This window comes from Chionomys nivalis, chromosome 5 (assembly GCF_950005125.1).
Source record: "Chionomys nivalis chromosome 5, mChiNiv1.1, whole genome shotgun sequence".
NCBI lineage: Eukaryota > Metazoa > Chordata > Mammalia > Rodentia > Cricetidae > Chionomys > Chionomys nivalis.
Window position 1 is genome coordinate 10,296,456 of NC_080090.1, and position 23,759 is coordinate 10,320,214.

General features: G+C 50.8%; 1 protein-coding gene across 2 annotated transcripts in view; it reads right to left on the reverse strand.

The window, feature by feature from the left end:
- Positions 1–15,187, reverse strand: part of Vash2 (vasohibin 2) — a 33,559-nt gene extending 18,372 nt beyond the window's left edge. The window contains exons 1-4 of one of the 2 annotated variants that reach the window (XM_057769580.1): positions 15,102–15,187; positions 14,141–14,543; positions 5,967–6,055; positions 619–675 (exon numbers count right to left, since the gene is read on the reverse strand). In XM_057769580.1, the coding sequence (XP_057625563.1) occupies positions 619–675; positions 5,967–6,055; positions 14,141–14,416 (422 nt within the window). In that variant the 5' untranslated portion in view covers positions 14,417–14,543; positions 15,102–15,187. Of the gene's footprint in view, positions 1–618; positions 676–5,966; positions 6,056–14,140; positions 14,544–14,812; positions 14,860–15,101 lie in introns of those variants that run through there. The other variant, XM_057769581.1, reaches the window with a different exon arrangement.
- Positions 15,188–23,759: the final 8,572 nt, after the last annotated feature.

Sequence of the window (23,759 nt, forward strand, 5' to 3'; positions counted from 1 at the left end):
CATTTATGCAGTGATGGTCGTCAGTTCATCAGACTGTCGGTATGCCTGTCTCCTCACTAGGCACCATGCAGAAATCTAAATAGAAAAGGAACAGCTCAATTCCCAGGGAAGACCCCTAAACACATGTGCACTTGACAGAACTAAGATCCTCAAGTCCACAGGCTCCTCCCAGTTACCTCAGAGAGGGCCATGTTATACCTCACAACATCCTCCCAGTCTGGAGGTGGGGCCTTAAAGGACAACACAGGCCTCATGAGTGAGTTTTCAGGCCTCTGCCATCCTGAAAGTCAGTCTGGTCTGTGTTTTTTGAGTTAGGGTCTCACTATGTAGCCCTGGCTGGCCCAGAACTTGGTATGTCCAGGCCAGTCTCAAACCCAGAGATCCACTTGCCTCCCACGTGCTGGGATTAAAGATGTGGGTAGCACACCTGGCCTGAGAGTTTGTCCTGATCACCGAATTTAGCCGCCAAGAGCTGCTAGTCCTCAGCTCCACCCACAGTCTGGCCCTGGGGCACCTCTACCTCCACCCTCTGCAGACTAGAATCCAGGGTCCTAGGAGACAGGACAGAGGTTGGGCGACCTCTGGTGGCTCTCCCACAGGAGAGAACGCAGCACTTACCCGCTCAGAGGTCTCATTTTCCTGATTTCAAAGAACTGGGTCCCTGTGTGATTGTATCTGTGTGAAACATGTAAAGGCAAAGTGACGAATGCTCCAAAGCCCTGGTCACCCAGCGGAGAGCCACACTGACTCCCATTTCTCAAGGGGATAAGGGAGTAGTCAGTCCCTTTTCTAGTCAGTGGCCAGGGGGACCAACAGCCTGTGACTCCTCACCATGTAGCCCTGGAAACCTAATTTCTTCTTCTTTTCTTCTTCCCCTTTTTATTTTAAAGATTAATTTATTTTATGTATATGAGTGCTCTATCTGCATATCTTTATGCAAGAAGAGGGCATCAGATCCTACTACAGAAGGTTATGAGCCACCATGTGGTTGTTGGGAATTGGACTCAGGACCTCTGGAAGAGAAGCCGGTGCTCTTACTGATGACTATCTCTCTGGTCAAAAATCTAATTTCTAACTGAGCCTAGATGCACTTTTGATAGTACTTCATTTTAGTCTGCCCTGTGTCCCAGTTACTTGACCATATGTCTAAATCATATGCTAGACTAGAAGCCCTTGAGAGTTGGGATCATTCTTTTGTTATCTTTGGATCACCCATAGAGCCTAGAAGAAGCTCAACATACACAGGTTTAGCAAACGTTATTAAATGGGAATAAGTAAATGAACTGATTGATGAGTGGGCAGCTCAGTGGATAAACAAGTGAAGGATAGAAAGGAAAGTAGATGCAGAAGGACAAGTGGAAGGTGAGACGGATAGAAGAAGAAGACAATGGATGGACAGATGGACAGGTGGATGATGGAAGAAAGGTAAACGGGTGAATAGGGAGGTGGTTGGGAGAATGGGTGGAAAGATAGGTGGATGATGGGTAGATGGATGGGTGGGTGGGTGGATGGATGGATGGATGGGTGGGTGGATGGATGGATGGATGGGTGGGTGGGTGGGTGGATGGGTGGGTGGGTGGGTGAGTAGATGAATGGATGGGTGGGTGGGTAGGTGGATGGATGGATGGGTGGGTGGGTGGGTGGGTGGATGGGTGGGTGGGTGGGTGGGTGGATGGGTGGGTGAGTAGATGAATGGATGGGTGGGTGGGTAGGTGGATGGATGGATGGATGGATGGATGGATGGATGGATGGATGGATGGGTGAGTAGATGAATGGATGCATGGGTGGGTAGGTGGATGGATGGATGGGTGGGTGGGTGGATGGGTGGGTGGGTGGGTGGGTGGGTGGATGGGTGGGTGGGTGGGTGAGTGGATGAATGGATGGGTGGGTGGGTGGATGGGTGGGTGGGTGGATGGGTGGGTGGGTGGATGGATGGGTGGGTGGGTGGACAAAAGGATGTATATATGGTATACATACGTATGTATGGGATGACTGAGGTATCAGTGTATGGAAGAGTGGATGAATGGCAGCAAGACTTTTCAATAGCACAAAGAACTTAAGAACACATCACTTCTTCCACACCAACACTTGACACCACTAATCTAATCAGAGGGCAACTACTTTCCACATCCTGATTCTGACTGACTGCCCAATTCTCTAGAGCTATACCACCAAATACCCCTCATGTCATGCTTTCTGAGACACAATTTTGAATTTTTTTTTTGAGTTTAACTTAATTTATATGTTTTACTCGTTTGCTTCAAACAAAAACCTGTTTGTAAACTGGTGCAGGAGAATTGTCTGTATTCTGCCAATCATGTTTTAAATAAACACTGATTGGCCAGGCAGGAAGTATAGGTGGGAAAACCAGACAGGAAATAGAAATGATGTAATGAGAACAGGAGAATTCTGGGAAGGAGGACGTTGATTCCTCCCACTCCTGCCCAGACTACCGAAGCAGCAGGATGTGATCTGCCCCACTGAAAAAAGGTACTAAGCCACATGGCTAACATAGATCAGAAAAATGGGTTAATCAAGATGTGAGAGTTAGCCAGTGAGAGGCTAGAGCTAATGGGCCAATCAGCTTTATAACTTATAGAGAGCTATGTGTGATTTTCTTTGGGGATAAACAGTTGTGGGGTACCAGGCGGGACAAAAACCCAAATAAGCAGGCCTGGCCCATTCATGTTACAGTAAACTGTGTGCTGGGGGGATGCGGACAAAGAGCGACTTTGCTCTCCCAGAGCTGCTGTATCCAGCGGGGTGTGTAGGACTCACTCACTATGTGTCCCAGTGATGCAAGCAGCTTGGAGGGTAGGCACACCTCACACTGCCCAGACGAAGGGCACAGATAAAGAGCCTGTGGCTCAAAAGCAGAATCCAGTCGTAGGCCATAGCTCATGACTTCCTGCCCCACTTCTGGCTGCTGGATAGTGCTATGGGATCATGCTCTTGTACACTGAAAAGATTTGTCACTTGTGTGGTTTAATAAAACAGATTGGCCAATAGGCAGGCAGGAAGTACAGGCAGGGTGACCAGACTATGAGAATTCTGGGAAGAGGAAAGGCAGAGATGCATTTGTTAGCCAGGTGCAAAGGAAGCAAGATAAGAATGCCTTACTGAGGAAAGGCACCAAGTCACATGACTAAACATAGATACGAATTATGGGTTAAGTTATAAGAGCTAGTTAGTAATAAGCCTGAGCAATAGGCCAGTTTATAATTAATATAAGCCTCTGTGTGTTTATTTGTGATTTAGTGGCTGTGGGACTGGGCAGGATGAAAAATTCTGTCTACAGGATTGGAAACAACACTGTCAGGACCAGGGGTGATATGAACTAGTGCACCTTAGGAGCGGCTGACCTGGGCCATGTTCATAACAGTATAGGCTGGCCTGGCATTTCTAAAATAAGATATATTAAAAATTCTTAGGGGTAAAAGAAAAAACAAGGGGCTCTCGTTGTGAAGTGGTACTTTTTTTTTTTACTCTATCACAGATTTTGCTCAAACTGTGCTCAAACAAATGTCCCCAGTACATTTAAAGTAGAATTCAGTTTCTAAAAAGTAAATTAACCCATAATTAAGTAATAGAAAATTGTCTGGCCATCTTCTCTAAGTTCCTTGTGGTTGGTAGCTGAGTTTCTGGAAGTTTCTCTCTAGCCTTTCCTGTGTCTTTGCATAGCGCTCCTGGGCAGGCTTCCCGTATCTCACAAAGCCACAGGCTCCCTTTCTAAACACACACAAAGGCCAGCACAGCCACTCACACTGTTCCAGGAGAAGGCAGGGCTGGGTCCATCAAAATACCACTGACATCTGAGCACATGTATAGTTAGGTATGTGGAATATTCCTTTATACTGTGTGAAGATCTTTCACTGTGATTGGTTTGATAAAAAGCCAAATGGCCAATAGTTAGGCAGAATTTGGGGGGCAGAGAGAGCATAGGGAAGAAGGGTGGCGTGGCAAGTAGACACCAGGATTCAGAGGAAGCAGGATAGGCAGTATAGAATATAGTTAATATAGCCATGAGGCAGAAAGTAAATAAAAGTCAGTTAATTTAAGTTATAAGAGCTAGTTAAAAACAAACTTAAACTCTTGGCCAAGCTTTCATAATGAATAAGAAGTCCCATGTCATTATTTGGGAGCTGGCTGGCAGGACAGAAAAATCCACCTACAGGTATGGCCCTAGGCAGTCCCCAGATCCTGCCACCTGTGTCGAGGTCAAGCAGTCATGGTGTGGGATGTCCTTCTGTACGCTGTGAATATGTGTTGCTTTTATTGGTTGAAGAACAAAGGTGCTTTAGCCTATGGCAGGACAGAATGTAGCTGGGCGGGAAATCCAACCAGAGACACCAGCAGCCACTGGAGGAGTGAGATGCACTACTGGTAAGCCACAGGCCACGTAGTGATATATATATTAACAGAAATTGGTTAATTTAAATGTAAGAGCTAGCCAGTAATAAGCCGAGCCATCGGCCAAACAATTATAATTAATATTAAGCCTCTGAATGAGTATTTTATAAGTGGCTCTGGGACTGGCAGGTGGGGCAGAAAAGACTCCAGCTACACAGTCAGGCACCCAAGGAACTAGACACCAGGTCAGAAATAGAAGAGTTTCTATTCTTCCTTCTCTGATCATGGCCCCAAAGGCCTGATGACCTCGTCCCCTATTCTCCCTTGTGCTTTCCACTGCCTACTCTGCGGTCAGTAATCTTGGGTAATGGCCATCATTAATGGGTCAGAGGAAAAGCAAAAAGAGGACCCTTCAAGAACAATGATGAGGATGAAGCCACGTATGTGTGACAACTTTTCTATCCACGGGAGAAAATGATATGCAAAATACATGCAAATTTGTCCCTCGTGATACAGCTCAGCCAGGCTCATCCTCCTTGGAAAGGCCTCGTCCTAGATAGAAGGGAGAGCTGCTCTAACTTCAGGTCACCTGGGGCGTTCGGTGATGAAGTAAGTGACCACTGAAAAAGGACAGCTCTTCGGGCCTGAGTCCATGCCCCTCAACCAGCACCGACAATCCATGTAAGATCTTCGTTCGGAGGTCAGCAGCAACACCCAATAACCTGGGCAGGGTCTGGGGCTGCCAGTCTCTCTCTGGAGGGAGCCACAATCTCCTGAGGAGGAGTCAGGACTCCATGAGAAAGGTGCAGCATAGGAAGGCGATGACCTATGAAGCAGACACTGAGATGCTAATCAAGTAATCTATTGGGGTGCACTGCAGCCCTGGATGGTATGGGTGTCTGATCCCTTCAGGAGAGGCACAATCATTCTTGCCTATGGCAGAGGCTTCCTGCCTCCTCGAGCCCTCTCAGTCTCAGGGTTGGGGAGGAGCCAGCAGAAAGCAAGCTGACATGCCAGGGGCCTCTCTGCACAGTCAACCAGAAGTACCACCTCCTGAAAAGCACACCAAAGCCGGCTGCCCATCAGACTCCTGAGCCTAATAAAATACCAGAAGTGATCCTTAAATTTGTATCGACATACAAAAGTCCATATCAATGTAAAATACTTAAGACTAGTAGTTGTTTTTAGTTTAAAAGTAGTCAGTGATCTACCCTTTTATCCTGTCATTTCTTGGGGGAAAAAGAAGAAGGAAAGGTAGGAAAAGAAGGGAACAAAGACAATCAAGAAATGGAAAAAAAAAAAAAAAAACAGAAGGATGGAAAGAGAGGATGCCAGGGAAGGCAGAGGAAAAGACAGGGAAGTAGAAAAGGAGAAGTCACGAGCTCACCGTGGATCAACCTTACCGCCGTTTGAGGGACAAGGCCTGGTCATTCTGGTTGCTGCATGATGTACTCTGCTAATCTGTGTGCTGCAAGCTCTCTCCCAAGGGTGCCCTTCCAACATCTTCCAGCCTATCAGAGCTCTGGCAAGCCAGCTGGTGACAGACATGCCACTAAGCTTGAGATCGCCACACCCGTCCCTTGTCCAGGGTGCTCAGCCCCTGGCTGAAAGGATACTGTAGTGTCTTCATGTAATTCTGGATGGCCTGGAGCCAGTCTGGGATCGTCATGGACAGCCTGTAGTTTGGGACCTGGGGAATTGAAGGCTACAGAGAGAAAGAGAGGGGGGCTCCTGTTATTGAGTCGCTCGGGCACTGGGCAGGGCATGGGGCTGGACTCAAGGGAGAGCTGCCCCTGCGAGCACACATCTGGTGTCGTCACCAGCAGCTACAGCCCGTCCCCCACGGCATCTCCCTCCTAAGATAGCTGTTCACCATTGAAGGGCCTTCTAGGCCCCCTCCAAACATATGCCACTCTGCCATGGCTCTCTTATGGCCCTCCTGACGCTGAGTGAACAGAGTTTGCCTTCTCTATGGGGACACTGCCTTCTTGAGGCCAGGAACCATGTCCTGTGGAATACCCCAGAGGGTGGCCCAGGACACTCATCCTTAAATTTTAAGCACGTGGTCTCTTCTGCAGCCTGGCTAACAGTGACCCCATTATACGTGCTCCCCTCTTAAGCATCGTGGACACAGGACATGAGACAAATGGCTCCCAGGATAAATAACTACAGAAGAATGAGTACCAGCCGTGGGCACCATTTCTCCACACCACACACCTCCCATGCCCACTGCTTCCCTCCCTGAGCCTTTTCCCCAAGGACAAGATTAAGGAAGGCCCTTGGCTTGCCGACTCTCCCCAGGTAAGTGCTGTGCCCCTGCCTCATGAGGCACCCTCATGGCAGCCCAGCCGACTCTCCTCCCCCAAGTGCCTACAGTCAGCACTAAACCAAACCACTCCCGACACCAGGACACCAGCCAGACAGGAACACATTACGCTTGTTTATCTCCACTGACTCCTCGTCCTTGTCTCCACGTCTGTGGTGGGCTTTGTCATTGGTGACTAAGGAACTTGGTCCCTATGAATGCAGGATTAAGGGAGGAGTCTCCTCTAGGCATTAGCTTCTTCAAAGATGTAGAACGGGTGAAAGGAAAGATTAGTCTCATCCTTGGAGAAAACAGGGCTAGCTTTGCAAGTGGAAGAGGAAGCTAGTGAAACAGCTGATAGAATGGGGCCAGCCTAGCTGGGCCGCAGAGCAGGGCACAGTGAGAGATGGGCACAGAGCGTTAGGCATGGGGTGGCCCACCCTGAGCATGGGATAGCCCACGCCGAGCATGGGGTAGCCCACCCTGAGCATGGGGTGGCCCACTCTTCCCCCACTTGTGCACCATTTCCACAGACATTCCCTGCCAATCATTTCTTCTCTGTGCCTCTACTCAACCTTGGCTCTGAGGCATCCTAAATCCACAGAAACTGTCCCCTCAGCTGGAAGGGAAGCAGCCACACTTGGTATATCCCAGCCAAGGGGCTGTGTGCGTGAGCATGAGCCCAGTCCTGTGGACACGCACACACACAGGCCAACTGTGAGCATGAGCCCAGCCCTGTGGACACGCACACAGGCCAACTGTGAGCATGAGCCCAGCCCTGTGGACACGCACACACAGGCCAACTGTGAGCATGAGCCCAGCCCTGTGGACACGCACACACACAGGCCAACTGTGAGCATGAGCCCAGCCCTGTGGACACACACACAGACCCAACTGTGAGCATGAGCCCAGCCCTGTGGACACGCACACAGACCCAACTGTGAGCATGAGTCCAGCCCTGTGGACACGCACACAGACCCAACTGTTCTACAAGCCACGTTTTCTCTCCAACTTCAACTCGAACTCCCTGTCTGGGAGAGTCACTTTGGAGAGAAAAAGGTTCCAATTTGAACATTTGTTCCCATGACTCGATTTGACACCCCCCCCACACACTCACACATAAACAGTTTTTCACACACAAAACTCACACATCAATTCTCTGTCTGACCAACATTAGCAAGTGTTGAGACTTCCTTGTTTTTTCCGCAGTGACACCTACACGTCTACCAAGCCTACATAACAACAAACCAGAGGTTTCAAAGAGGTGGGAAGAGAAGGGAGGCTGAAGAACAGACCCCAACCCCACCCAGCAACTCCATGTTGTAAGTGCTAGGCCAGGTCCAGAGCTGGAAGGGAGGGAGACAGATTCCGTCCAGACAAGTCAGGATGTGAGGGACGTGAGACGGAGTCCCCCACACGGGTAGCCTGTGACTTGGCTCAGGGTCCATTTTGGGAGCTGACCACAGAGTTATTTCCACCTTTCCCCCACCCCATGGAGCCCATAGATCAGGGTGTGAAGCAGGACTCCAAAGGCAGCTGGGCCTCAGAATAGCAGCCAACGGCGCCCAAGGGATTTAGGAAAACAGCTGCAGTCACCTCAGCGGGCTGCGGCCACATTTGCTCCCAAGGAGGACAAATGCAAGCGTCCCCCACGTGGGCTGGAGCAGGGCTGTGGTCAGGAGAGCCAAGATGCTCTGTGGAGAATACTGTCAGCGGCTATTCACACCCTGAAGTCAGGTGAGCTGCCTGGGGCTCAGCCTGGGGCAACTTTGAGCAGCACCTTAGGCAGTCAGTGCTATAAACCAGAAGGGTCCCTGAGGTATATGAATGCACACAGTGCTCTGTCTCCTACCAGCTGGAGGCCTTGGTCCAGGACAGGACCCCTGCAGCCTCCGCTTGCAGGCAGGTAAAATAACAACACTGCCTCATCTACCCTGGGAGTTTATACAAAGGCAGCAGGGACCGGGCTATACATGGTACACACAGGGGGAGCCGTGCCATTATCCATCAGTGACTTGTTCTCCGGAACTGGATTAAAGAGGCTCAGAATGAGCATGGATCCTAGTTCCTAGGCATACAGCCCTGAGGTTTTGCTTCCTGAGGATGTCTTTCTACTCAATAGGAGATAAGAACATGCCAAGTTCCACATGCTGACGAGGAGGTGGTGCCCTTAACTCATGGAGACTTCATAGAGTGATAGAGCATATTAGGCTCCAAGAAAAAGTGGGGCCAGCTCAGTGCCTGTGGATAGGTAGAACGGATAAACAAAACTCCATCCTGACACAGGGATACGCTAATCGGTTTTCAAAGGTAGGCACGTGTTGGGGACACGCTGAAATGCGGGCAAACCCTGAAGCAAGCCAACCTCAAAATAGCCAACACTGGGCCATGGTGACAGCTCAGCAGGACGTCAGCCTTTGCCACCAACCCTGAGTCTAATCCTCAAAACCACACGGTGGGAAGCGACCCACACCTGTCTGACAGCTCGAAAGGTAAATTCTTCATGAGTGAAGTTCCTAGAGTGGTCAGCTTCATAGACGAAGTGGGGAGTGGTTGCCAGGGAGTAAGCATTGGGCGGGCGTTATTGGGTGTGGCTAAGTTTGAGAGGGAAGTGAAAGGCTTTGGAGATGCAGGCGGTGATGGAACCATGACCACGAGCGTGTCCTTTATGTCACAGAACTTTCTATCATCCGGACAAAGTACCTGAGATGACCAGCTTATAGAGAACAAAGGTTGATTTTTTTTCTTACGGTTTCAGAGGTTTCAGCTCACAGTCACTTGTACCTATAGCTTTGGACCTGTAGCACACCCTCAGAGGGAGTATGTGGTGGAGAAGGTCCGATCACCTCAGGGAATCCAAGAAATGAGAGGGGAAGGCGCAGGGGGTTGTTGTCTTTATGGCTATCCCAGCAGCGGTTATGCTGAAAGAGCCACCGCAGAGGGAATTCTGCCCCCTCAGGAACCTACTCTTTCAAAGCTAAGAAGAGAACATAACTAAATCTCTGTCCCTCTAAAGAACTCAAGATTCAAAGGTTGAGGTGGACTTCTGCTCCTCAGAGTCTGGACAGCAGGAAGCTCACCTCCTCTCCTGCTGGTGTCTCTCCAGAAGCCCTCCTGTTTCTTCCCGACCCTCCTTAAAACCCTTCTCCACCTGGCCCCTTCCTACCACCTCTTGTCAGCTAGTTGCTGACCCAACCTCCTGACCACAGGGGAATTTCATTTAATCTAACACATCTTTGTATCATTAAACAAATATTCCAGAGCGTAAACAAAAGTAACCCACCTTAAACTAATATTCTACAGTAGGGGGTCATTGTCCCGATTCTAGGGCACAGTCCCTAATGACCTAAATCCTTCCTATGAGGCCTTACCTGCTAACAGCATCCCAGGCTGGGGGCTAAGCCTTCGACAGGTGGGCCTTTGGGGCAGTCAGAATCCAAACAGCAGCGGCCATACACTTCAAGGTAGGTCACATATCATGGATTTCACCACGATAAACAAATAAGGTCACAAAATTTGTTTACTAAATAAGACATGCAAACAGTGGCCCCCTGGGAAAGGCTAAGCTCGCTAATGGCACGAACGAAAGCCCTGTGAAATGTCATCCTCCATCTTTCCTTGCTGGTCACCACGCTCTCAGCTCTCAAAGGCAGCCCAGGGCTGGTGAGGAAGCCCAGGGAAGTTTGAAGAATGTGGAGAAAGAGGCTGTGGGGTAAGCAGGGAAGAATAAGGAGAGCTACAGGGAAGACTCTGGCGGTCTGCCTCTCCTTTTCTTCTCGCCAAACAAGAACACTGACAGACGGCAAGAGGGAGAACTGCAGGTGGGCACAGGTGTGTAACTGGCAGGACCGTGAAGAAGGGAAGGGGAAGCCAGGCCTGGAGCCAGGGAAGCAGCAAGAAACCCTGACTCGAGCAACCTTGGACAAGAACAAGGAGAAACCAAAGCGTTTCTTTTACTGCATAGGCGGCAGGACCCTCCTGGGAACTGGGAGGGGTAGCATGAAGCAGTCAGAATGCCAGGATAGCCCCGAGCTCCTGCATCAAAGGGCGTAGCCTGTGGTCTGGGCAGAGGTCCTGGGTCATACCTAGGGAAGATCCAGACGGTTCTGAATCCAGGCCACAGAACAGAGGGCGCACCCTGAGAGCACAGAGTGCAGGGACGGAGCCTGCAGGAGTCTCCAGTCCCTGCTCACACTTTAGAGCTCACCCTCTAATGTGAATTCTTTCCAAATTTAGAATCACCACGAAAATCACACACACACAGAGGCCGCAAGAAACCAAGTAGCTTTTCTGACTGAGCTGCCCTGGGATCTGGTCTCAGCAGTTGGGCTCTGGGTACCAGGACGCATGAGAGCCAGACCGAGAAGGGCCAGTTGCTCCGTGGCACCTGTCACCCTCTGTCACTCTCTGTCCATTCTGTGTAACTCCAATGAGTCCATCTTTTCTTAAATTACCTCAACAAAAGCCTGGATTGGACCTAGTCAGGTGTTCACTTGGGCTCAGCAACCACAGGTGGAGAAGGAGGAAGTCACAGTGGAGAGAGGCTCTCAAGTGAAAACTGCCCACCCCCGCTCCAGGGGGATACCCGGGCCTTCAGGTGGAACTTATTACAGTCCCTAACAGAACATCCTGTAGCTGAAGGGCGAGATACTATCTTGCCTCAGTTCACAGTCTATGGATAAAGTAGTCAGTCTTGCCCAACTTCAGCACCATCCCACCACCCACCTCAGGTGCAAATGCCTTACAGTACGGCTTTGCTTGGCTAAAGGAGGAAAACTTGGCCCCGGGAAGGACTGCCAAGCTCTGGCGTTGGAGAGGAATGGCTTCTGACAGAGTAGCTTGAGACTTCCATGGCTGTGCCTGGGTAAGAACTAGGGTTTGGAGAATATTGAAGGCAGGAGCCAGGGCTGGGGATGGAGAACCAGCTATTAGACTAGAGTTCCAGGAGCCAAGGGCCAGCCTCAACATAGTGAATCTGAGACTAATTTAGGCTATCTAAGAGCCTCTCAAAAAAACAAATAGGCAATATAGTAAAGCGAAATCTTACGTTCTTATTCAAATTTAAAGACCCATTTGTCACCGGGGGGTGGTGGGACATGCCTATAAGCCCAGATACAACCAAGACCCTGTCAAAGAACGGGGAGGAGGCTGACGAGACGGCCGGGGTGAAGAACACTGGGCTCAGCTGCCAACTCACGACTCCTACTCCAGTTCTAGGGGATCAAATCCCTTCCTCTGACCTGTGAGGGCACTCATGTACACGGTCACAGACACACGTGCCGGCGAAACACCCATATACAGAAAATCAAACTTTAAAAGTTAAAAAAATAGCCAGGTGGTGGTGGTGTATGCCTTTAATCCCAGCACTTAGGAGGCAGAGGCAGGCGGATCTCTGTGAGTTTGAGGCCAGCTTGGACTACAGAGTGAGTGCCAGGACAGCCAGGGCTACACAGAGAAACCCTGTCTCCAAAAAAAAAAAAAAAAAGACAGGAGGATCTCTGAGTTAAAGGCCAGTCTGGTCTACAGAGCAAGTTCCAGGCCAACCAAGGGTTCAGAGTGAGACCCTGTCTCAAAAAAACAAAAAGCAAACAAACAAATAGCAACAACGACAAATCTAACGCAGCCCAGAGCTTACACTGGGCAAGGCGTGTCCTGACTTAGCAGCAACTGTCACCAGGCTCTCATATAAAATACAAGAATATTCTCCTTTTCTTTCTTGAAACAGGGTCCCAATACACATTCCAGGTTGGCCTTGAACCTATTGTGGGGCCCAAAATGACCTAGAACTTATAATTCTCTTGCATCTCCCCCCTAGGTACTGAGACTACAGGAAGGAATTCACCACCATGCCTGACTGGAACATTCTTTTATGAAAAGAAAGAACTCAGCTATAACACTGGAAGTATGACCTCAGCAACACTGAGCATACTGCATCTCATGTGTGTTCATGCCGAGGACCGCCTGGTGCAAGAAAGGGCAGACTGGCACAGGCAAGAAGAGGATGAAGAGGAAGGAGAAAACGAGGAGGAAGATGAGGGAGGAGGAGAAAGGGAAGGAAGAGGAGGCCACAGAGAACAGAGGCAGGGGGTCGCTGTCTTGTACTAATCCCCCCTCAGGAGGACTTGAAGGAGACATCTTCAGCAACACAAAGATCCGATGCTTGTTCACAGAGAAGGGCTCCCACACATGGAACTGGGGGGACGATGAAGGCACAATGAGGGAGCTGAGGGAATCAGAAAGCCAGCCCAGACAGTGCCATTCAGCCCTGCTCCCTCTGGCCAACTCTTCCATGTTTAAGGACTCGGGGGGATCATGACAAGGAGAGAAAGATGAACTCAGAGCCCGGGCTGTCTGTGTTCAAGAGCAGGGATCATTCCTCCTGATGCTCAGACATCAGCTTCTCACCAGACAAGTGCGATTTCGACAGAATAAATTCCCTGCCTAGCAGAGTAATAAAACACAGTGGAGCAGGGAGTGGGAAGCAGAGAGCCTCCTCCACTTCCTCAAGGGCGCACACAGCCTTTGGTCTGCAGGCTTGCATGCTCAGCTCTGCGCAGGCTAGGACCTGACTACCGCATGGCTCTGGGTCTCAGGCAGTGATTCCTGCATCTTCTCAGGATCCTCCTCAGCAAACAGGGTCCCTAGGATCTGGGCAGCCATCTCCATAGGGGCACACTGGGCTTTCACCTAGCTTGCATTTTGCTATTTTATATAACATGACACTCCCACCAGGGGACATCCTCCCTCTGTAACCATACCCTTGGTCACCGAGTTCAATCTCTGGCTGGCTGGCTGCTCTCCAGAGTAAAAAGAGAGCTTCACTCGGCCTCTTCCTTTACCTGGGGAGACTAATTCATCCTGTGTACTGGAAAGTCCCTTTTAAGTCACAGCCAAACGCTTCCCGTTTCTCCCCTTGGCGCCAGATAAATTGGGAAGAGACAGTTCACTGTTTCTGCAAGCTCCAGAGGTAAAGTCACTGTTAGAGAGAGAGAGAGAGAGAGAGAGAGAGAGAGGAGAGGAGAGGAGAGGAGAGGAGAGGAGAGGAGAGGAGAGAAGAGGAGAGAAGAGAAAAGAGAAGAGAAAAAGAAGTGATAAAAGTCTAGAAATGATTCACGCTGAGGAGTTTGAGTCTGGCTGGTTGGTTACAAGTTCATTCACGGCTCCATAAACCATTTGCTAGGGGGACGGGGAAGAGCAAAAGACTCCACGGAGGACAGGCAGAGTGGACTTGGGGTTCTATGCTTTCTTGGAGTGGCTTGGAGTTGACTTGGTGACATTAGCTTTTGATGAAGATGTTACAGGGGCTGGGTACATAGTGGATTTTGGCTCAGCCTAACCTTACATGGCCAAGTCAGCAAGTCTGCTGCCTGCTCCTTCTGGACTCAGTCGCTGGACTTGAGGTTGCTTTTTCCAGCTATGTCCTGACTGAGTTGGTCCCATCCCCCCATCCGGACCATCCCACCTTCTTCCAGCCGTGCCACTGACCTTTGCCAGGAAGGCAGCATTTCTGATGGCGCCCACCATCTCTCCCCCTTTGGGGTGGACCTTGGCGACATGCAGCCACATCCGCTCCCAGGTGTGGCTGTCGATCGGAAAGCCACTCTTGTTCACGTGGAACAGCACCCCGCCGTCTTTGTCCTCCTCCTCCGAGCCCCCGCTGGTGGCAAGGCTTACTGGCCGCGCGTGGCTGCTCCGGGACCGGGTGCCTTTGGCGCTTTTGGGGTGGGGGCAGCGATGAGTGTCCGCGGCGGAGCCGGTCATGGTGAGGGGCACGCGGCTGGGGATTTGGGCGCGCCTGAGATCAGAGCCCTGTGGGGTTGGCCTTCATCTCTCACGGCTGTAGGACAGCGCTAGGGAAACTGCCGGGCTTCCCACTCACTGGCCGGGCCTGAAAGCAGTGGAAACAGCACACACTGCGACTCAGACAGGCAAGGGGGCTCCCGCCCATCCCCAGCCTCCCTGCCCCAGACCCACCCCCTTAGGACTAACGTGAGCCTCTAGCCCGGCGGATTACCTAGCAAGGCGGCTGGAAGGGCGCCACGAAGACTCACACCCAGCTGCACCCGGGGATGGGGAGGCATGCAAGGAGCACGGGGTGCAGAGAGGACGGGATGGGAAGAAGCTAGACAGCTGTGTAGCAAGAAGACACGGGGGTACCCTCCAGGCTCCACTCATTCCCGGGTCCCCAGATGTGATGGATCGCCACCGACCCACAGCCAGAAGGCACGTGAGCACCCAGGGCTGGCGCGAGGGCGCCGCAGCAGCTTCTGCTTGCTAAGGAGGCCTGGCGTCTTCCCGGAAGCCCCCCAAACCCTGGCGCGCGAGGGGCGGCTCCAGCCGGGGTTCCCGGGCAAGCGCAGCGCCGCCCCCTTCCCTCGGGTCCCGCGCGGGCACCGTGAGTGGCAGCTGCGGGTGGTCAGAGCGCGCGCGGGGCACTGGGACCCACCTCGAACCAGCCGGCCTCATTGCTGCAGAGGGCTGCTGGAGCTGTGGAGAATGTTGGCTCATTCCATCGCCCATTCTCGAATGTTATTCTGTGACATATAACCGAGTCACCCCGGCAGCCGCCGATGTTCTGGAGGCGTCCATTGGACACCGCAACAAAGAGGGGCGGGTCCCGGACTTGGGACTTTACAACCCGGAGCTGTGCAGCTCTGTGATTGGCTCCAGGTCCCCAGACGGGAGGGGATCGGAGTAAGGGAAGGTGGGCTGCCACGCGAAATCCGATGCTGCTTGTCCCCGCGGAGCTTGAGTGACTCTCCAGGAACTAAGGTCCAGTTTCGCTGGGGCGGAGGTGCAGCAGCGATGGCCCCTAGATGGAACTCAGAGGTAGAGCGGGTCTTTGCGTTAGAGCCGTGTTCTAGTGACCCGGCCCTACAAAGTGGCTCAGGAAATGCTCCACATCAATACTTGTCGCAATCCCCCATTACAAGTTTTCTCCAGATTAACAAGTGCTTACAACCTTTTTTCTGTTAAGCAGTCATGGATAACAAGGGCCCTCAATCCAAGCTGCCGTGAGACACACGAGGCCAGTCAGGCCCCTTCTGCCACAGCTATTGGTTTGTGGAGTGATGCTTGAAGCCAAGGAGTGGCCCATCCACAATCCCCACTAAAACATTACCTTTTTCTTTTCCTCCTCCTCCCCCCCCCCATTTTTTCCTGAGACAAGGTTCCACAGCCCCCAACCTGGCCTCAAACTTGCTAGGTAGAGAAGGATGACCTTGAACTCCTAGTCCTGTCTCCACCTTTCAATCGAAGAAGTACAAGGGCCTTACACTTCCCGTTCATGTATGCTGGAAATTGTACCCAAGGTTATGCTCTCCCTCTCCCTCTCCTCTCCCCCCCTCTCTCTCCTCTCCCCCCCCTCTCCCTCCCTCCCTCTCCTCTCCCTCTCCTCTCTCTCCCTCTCCTCCCTCTCCCTCTCCTCTCTCTCTCTCTCTCTCTCTCTCTCTCTCTCTCTCTCTCTCTCTCTCTCTCTCTCCCTCCCTGTGCACATGTGTGGAGATCAGAGGACAACGTGCTAGTATCTATTCTCACCTTACACCATGTAGGTTTCAGGAATCGAGCTCAGGTCCTCAGACTTGGGGGAAGCCAGCACCCATTGAATCATTCCATCAGCCCTAATACCTTTTCCTTAACGATAGTGTCTTATTCCTTCTTCCCTTCTTCGTCCCCCCCCCCCATTCTTCATTCCAGATCTTCTTCCTTTTTGAGAAAGACCAGTAAAGGGAAGTGGGAAAAGCCACAGACCACTGACCCTGAGGCTCAGCAAGTCTAGGTTTGCCCCTTGCTGAGTTGTGTAACCCTGGATACAGTTTGTCTGCTCTGGACCTCCATGTCTCTTTCTGAAGGGGGAAAACCTGAGCCCTCCTCCCTAAGTTCTGGCTATCAGGTTTTGTAACTGCAAACTGCTGTCTCCTGAACACGTAGGAGCCTGACTGTCATAGCCTGGCTCTGAATTGGAGGACAACAGCGTAGCTTCAAACAGGTGAGTCAGCTGTGCTAACCATGGAAAGAAACAAACCTCCCTGCTGGACACTACCAGGAAGGACCCTGCACAGGGGTCCATTTCTGATGGGGCTCGGAATGGAAAGCTCAAGAGGCAGGCGGGGTGGGAGCCAGGATAAGCAGAGGACTGGAGAGGGTGTCGGGGACTGCAGACCACCAGACCCTGAATTTCCTGTAAACAATTTGTTTTCCTCCTGCTGGCGGGGGAGTGGTTTCTGGTGGCTTGCAGCTGAAAGATCCCAAGAGCTGGAGCATGGCCAGAGCCCTATATAAGCTGACAATAAAGGGGGCATTCTTGTTTCAAGGATGACCTATGTCTCTGTCTGTGTGTCTTTGTGTTTAAATCTCCAGGCCCTTGCTCAAGACTCGCTAACCACCTCATAGTGCAGGCACCGCACTACAGGCTTAGTACTACGATATAAGTGGAGGCCCCAGGGAGATGGGGGGGAACTGGGGATCTCTGAGAGATCGCCCTTGGGAATGGAATGATGAGGGTGAATTGAAAATGGGCACATGCGTTTTGACCCCAGGCTCTTGCCTGGTAGTGGCTACTGGTGATACAGGTGCCACAGCAGGGAGGCACTGCAGAGATTGGGAACTAGAGGTTCTCTGAGGGACGCCTTCCAGAAGGCAGGAAATTAATAAAAATAAAGAGGAGGCAGGAGGGTGAATTGGAGGTCTTGGAAAGATGGAATGTGTGCAGGTGTATGTTATTGTGGGGGTTTTTTTTTGGTTTTTTGAATTATTGTGTTTCCTTTTTTGACAGGAGATGAGAGCAGACCCCCTGAAGGTCACCATGAAGGGCCCCCAAAGATACTTTGTCCAATAAACAGCAGGAAGTAGCTGGAACAGAACTACACCCAAATTCCCTACTGGAGGTTGTGGGGCCGAGGGGGACGCTGTGGGCTGTGGCTGTGACAAGCACTGAGGTGACTACTGAGGCGGCAGAGGAAGGCAGCGGCTTGGTTCAGAGTCCTGCTCCACTCCCCCAAACTATTTCCAACCTGAAGCAGCTCGGGCCAGAAGGCGGCTGGAGCAGAGCTCTGCTAGGGAGGCAGCAGACTGCTGTGAGTGCTCGTAGAGAGGCCCAGAAAGTGGTACCAGGAGCCATGACAGTTCCGGCTCTGTGCACTCAAGAGTTTGTGGCATGAATGGCGGGCTTTCTCTCAGAGGTGGTGGGAGGAGCATAGCCCCGGACCAGTGGGTGCCTGGCCTGGTGGAGCCACCCAGGCTGTAGTGGCTGCTATTGTCACCACTGTGGTCCTGGAGGCAGATCATATTTGTGTCATGCCTATGCCAGTCCTAATTATATAGAAAAGGGGGATATGTTGGGGACTGCTGACAATAAAGGGAGCATTTTTGTTTCTAGGATGGCCCATGTCTCTGTGTCAGGGGCCCAAGACCTTTTCACTGAGAGCTGTGCTGAGCAGTGAGAGAGTGGGCAAGAGCCAGAGTCCCAATATCCCACTTAAAGGACGTCCTCAATGACCCAGCTTCCTTTCGTTAGACCTGCTGTAGGGTTTGGATGGGAAATGTCCTGCCATAGGCTCCTGTGTTTGAATGCTTGATTTCCAGCTGATGCCACTTCAAACCTTTAGGAGCTGGAGCCTTGCTCGAAGTGGGTTATTGAAATTAGAAACTGAGGTTTTATAGCCTGTGCCCACTTCCGATCTGCACTCGTTTCTGGTTCCTCCTAGATCTGAGGTGAGGGTCTCAGGTGCACGTTTCTGTCACCATGGAGCCACCCATCACCATGATGGACTGTGTCCCCTCAAACTGTGAGCCAAAAATAAACACTTTCTCTCTTAAGTTGTGTGGTGTTGAGTAATTAGCTGCAGCTGTGAGAAAAGCACCTAATACAGACGCCTTTCTCCTGAAGACGCTTCCGCTCCTGACAGCACCATGGCCCGGCAATCAGGACCAGCAAATGACGTCTAGGGACCCAAGTCCGTTGTTTTTCATTCAATACAGTGGCTGCCCCTTAAGCAACTGCTGTCCCAACTGCAATTTCAACTCTGTGGCTACAGCAGTGTTTTGGCCACGCTGTTCCCAGCCAGGTGGGAATTCTGTTCCCTCAGGCACCGTCTCTTTCACAGATGCTAAAGGAAACTATCTGAATCTCTACCCTTCTAAAGAACTCAGTATTCAAAGGTTGAGGTGAAATCCTCCTAGCTCAGAGAGGCTGAGTAGCAAACAGCTAACCTTCTCTCCTTGTGTCTCCCGGAAAAAGGAGCCGTCCTTGTGCTCGACCCCCACTAAAGAACCCTCTCCACTTAGTTCCCCCCCCCACTTCCTGTCAGTTAGGTGCTGCCTCAAGCCTCCTGACCTCAGGTTAACTCTATTTAGTTAAGCAAAGGTAACACGTCTTTGTATCATTAACAAAAGCAGCAGAAGCAAATGTAACACACCTTTAAACAGTTAAAGTAATATTCCACAACACAGCCATAAACTGTGAGAAAACCCATCCAAAGAGCCTAGTATGTGTGAGCTGGGCCTCATTCTGAGTCTGAGACACTAGACGCACAGATTTGGAGACATCTGTGCCTAGCATGTCTCATTGTCTGTTAGTCGCAACTAAGAAATGACTGCAGTTACCCAGCAAAAAGAATAAACTTTTGGGATAAGTCACGGGCATCTGAAGGGGCCTCAGCTTAGAGGAGTGGGAGGAGGTGCCTGGCACACAGGAAGAACTAGAGTTCTCCCCCTGGTCGCATGGAGGGAAACGCACACAGTTGTGGGCTGAAGTGTGTGTGCCTTTGCAGTGAGTCTGTGTGCTGATGTTCTAACCTTCAGAACCTCAGAATGTGAGCTCTGGAAATATTGTCACTGAGATGTAATTAGTTATGATGAACTCATACCAAAGAGGTTGGGATCCTACTCAAATATGGATGATAGACTCATGAAGAGAAAATTTAGATGCAGAGACAGCTGGGTACATGAGGAAAACATGGTGTGAGGACTGGAGCTACATTCCCAGGAATTGAAGCCAGGAGAACAGTGTGGCACAGACTGGCCCAGTGCCTTAAGAAGGAGCGGGCCTCGCCGAGGCCTGGATCCCTGACTCCTTCCAGCCTCCAACAGGGCAGGTGGTCAATCTATGTAGACCACGCTGAATTCACTGCTGGTCACCCGGTGTAGACCACGCTGAGTTCACTGCTGGTCACCCGGTGTAGACCACGCTGAGTTCACTGCTGGTCACCCGGTGTAGACCACGCTGAGTTCACAGCTGCTCTGACAAGCTGCAGGGCTCTGGGCTGCTGGACCTCAGCTATGCTCTGGGCACTGGCTGATGAGAGAGATAATCGCTGTGCTGAACTAGAGAAACAACTTTTCCATACAATATCAACACTAATATTGTGTAAATCATGAGATTCGGCAAGACTAGTCTAAGACAGTAGGAGGAAACACCAGGCCGAGAGGTCCACCCGTATTTCTGTATTTTCCATTGACCTTTCAAACTCGCCTTCCTCTGGGTATTACCTGTATTTTGTGACTGTCTGGCTTGAATGTAAACTGTCCCTCTCAGGCTCATGTTAAGGCACCGCCCCCTGGATGGTGTGGTACTACATAGAGACAAACTGGAAACTCAAAAGAGAAGTAGTACGCTGGAGGTGTGCCCTTGGGGACATGCCGTGCCCTGGTCCAGCCCTCTCTCCTTCCTGACTGTCCCCTCTGCAAGTCCCTTGTCCTTAGGCCATGAAGTACTGTTTTGCAAGGCTCAGAAACCGTAGAGCAGAGATGGTGCATTGACATCTCAGAAGCTATGAGGCAAAGTAACCCCTCCCCCTTTAAACTGTATTTATCAGGTGTTTCTGATAGTGACGGAAAAACTAAGCCATGGTTTGAGCCACATAAGTGACCACGGATTCATGTAGTGCTTCTCTAAAGTAATGGAATCAATAGGGCATATGTACACACACACACACACACAAGCACACGTGCACACACACACACACATACACACACATAGAGTGAACCTGTGTTAACATAGCAGCAGCAGCTGAATGACACCTGAGAGGCAGAGAGTCTGGAAGTTTCCTGGTTCTTTAGGCTGGGACCCTTGGCAGTCCCCATCTGGAGAGCCACTGGTCCTCAGTTCACTACAAAAGTCTGGAAACACTGGTTCTGATGTCAGTGAGGGAAGTGACATCCACAGAGTGTGGAGGCTTGAAAGAAAATGGTCCCCAAAGGGCACTATTAGGAGGTATGGCCTCATTGGAGGAAGTGTGTCACTGTGGGGCAGGCTTTGGGTCTCTTTTGCTCAAGCTTCCCTCAGTGTGAATGTCAGCTGACTTCCTGTTGCCTCTGAGTCAAGAGATGTAGGACTCTCAGCTCCAGCACCACATCTGCCCGTATGCCGTCATGCTCCTGTCATGATGATAACGGACTGTAAGCAAACCCCCAATTAAATGTTTCCTTTATAAGAGTTGCCATGGTCATGGTGTCTCTTCACAGCAATGGCACAGGGTAAATCAACTCCTCAGGAAGAGGAAAGGCCGAAGAGAAAAAGGTGCCCTTTTTCCCCACCCTGCCCTTTCTAGTTGGCTGTTACCCCAAGGTGCTGCCCACCGCCAGGGTGAGTCTTCCCCCGGCAGTCAAGGCCGTCAAGGTAGTTCTCCAGTGAGGTTCTCTCTCCACCCTCCCATCATTCTAATTCATGGAAATCAACATCAAAACTAATCATGATATTGATTTTCCTGCCTCAGTCTGTGAAGTAACCTTTGTGTTGTTTTCAGCAGTGGCTTTGAATCCAGAGGGCTGCATCTCACTCAGACCCTCCTCCTCTGTCTTGGTGTGTGGTACATGTGTGTGGGGGTGTGTTTGCCTGTGGATGCCTGGGTGGAGGCCAGAGAAGAATTTTCACAAGGTTTCTCTGCTCCCACCACAGGATCCCAGGGCTCAGACTCATCCATTGGGCTTAGCTACAAGCACCTTAACCTTCTGAGCCGTTTCTCTAGCCCCCAACTTATTTTTTGAGGGTCTCTTACCAAACCTGGAATTCACTGCTTCGCCTAGGCCGATGATGAGACCCTGCGACCCCCTTGTCTCCGCCCCCACTAGCCTAGCACTGGGGCTACAGGCCTGCACAACCACAAGATGTCATTACTTTGTTTTATTTTTTGGAGAAGGACTCTGTTGCGTAGATTAGTCTGCATGCCTTTGCCTCCCTGGGATTGAAGGCAGGTGCCGCCATATCTGGCTCACAATATTTTCACACAGCTCCTGGACATCTGACCCTAGTCCTCTGCTTCCACAGTGAGCATTTTATCCACTTTACCAACAAGACCACCTCTATGATCTCCATGGCACCCTACCCTTCCCTCCTTTCTTCTTTTCTTTCTTTCTTTCTTTCTTTCTTTCTTTCTTTCTTTCTTTCTTTCTTTCTTTTTCTTCTCCTCCTCCTCCTCTTCTTCTTCTTCTTCTTTTCTTCTTCTTCTTTTCTTTTTTGAGACAGGGCTTAGCCCTGGCTGTCTCAGAACTTGCTTTGCAGACCTCAAACCCCGAGATCTGTCTGCTTCTGCCTCCCAAGTACTAGACTTTAAAGTGAGCACTTGCCACCACCCAGTGTCCACCCCTTTTTCTTTATAGAAAAGAAAAAATGGATCTAAACAGTAATCACAGGCAACTCCAAGCTATCTTTGTCAAAGAGCTGTGCTGCTCGGCACACATGAGGCCTTGTGTTCAAGGCTCAGCAGTGAAAAACAAACTCAAAACTAACCCCACTGTGTACTTCTCTAACTTGTCCTCATGTGGGGGCTGCTGGAGGAGGGGGAGCATGGAAGAGTCAGCAACTAAAACCTGAGACCAGAACAAGGACAGAAGTTGGGTCCCCAAAACCTACAGGAGACACCTGGGGCCCTGGCACCGGTCCTTCCTAGGGTCCAGCATCATAAGGTTCTTTGAGGACTTTCTTGGATGACAGTTCCTGTTTGTGCAGGGAAGAGGGTCACCCACTGTTAGAGGGCAACCTTCTCTTACAATGTCCGTCTGTGAGGAGCCCGCTGGCCTCTCCCAACTCTGTGCTAGTAGGCTCCGTGCCCACTTGCAGGAAGACAGAATTCTGAGCCACTCTGGGCCATGTAGAAAGAACCAGCATCAAAAAGAAAAAATTCACAGAACACCACTAGTCTCTTAAACATTCACCTGCCCCAGTTTACCTCAGACGAGCCCAGAACGCTTCCCCAGCCTGAAGGCAGGCAGAACCATCCTCCACAAAGTCTGTTCAGAGTAAGCTCAGGCGGCTATGAATGTTTCCTCTTTTGAAAACTGGTCCAGCAGCACCCACCTCACATAAGTTCTCAAACATCCCAACTACATGCTGCACCAGGGAGCAGTTGGTGTGTAAGAAATTGTCTCACGCTCAGCCTTAGTTCCAAGATGCTGAGGGCACACCCCTCTCTTGTCCAGCTGTCTCATCGTTAAGACTTCATGCCGTCCATGTCCTTGACTGTCAGTTTTACTGTCGTGTGCTTGAAAGAGAGAGATTTTAAAGATGTTCTTAATGGACGAGTGGTTAAGAGTATTGGCTGTTCTTCCAGAGGACCTAGGCTTCATCCTCAGCCCTCACAGCTCACAGTGGTCTATAATTCCAGTTCCAGGGGTTCTAACACACTCTTCTGGCCTCCATGGGACCAGGCACAAAAGTGGTACACAGGCTTACGTGTAGGCAAAACACTCACACACATAAAAAAAATGTTAAAAACGTTTTTGGTGTCTAGTTATTGTACACGCTATGAGTTCTCTAAAGACTTTCTCAGTGTGTTGCATACCGTGACCAAGCCCACCACATCCCCCTTCTTTCCTGCCGCCTTCCTAGTGGTCCCCTTCTCCCCCACCATATCCTACCCTCTTTCCTGCTGCCTTCCAAGTGGTTCCCTTTCTCCCCCACCACATCCCCCTCTCTTTCTTGCCACCTTCACCGTGCTCCCCTTTCTCCCCCAGACTACTCTGCTTCCACTCCTTTCATCACATAGAAGATGGCTTTTATGTATCTATATGAAATCCAGGATCCACAAGTGAGAGAAAGACATTGGCCATTCTGATTCTGAGCTACTCTGAGAACAAGGATGGTCTCCAGTGCACCCATTTTCCCGCA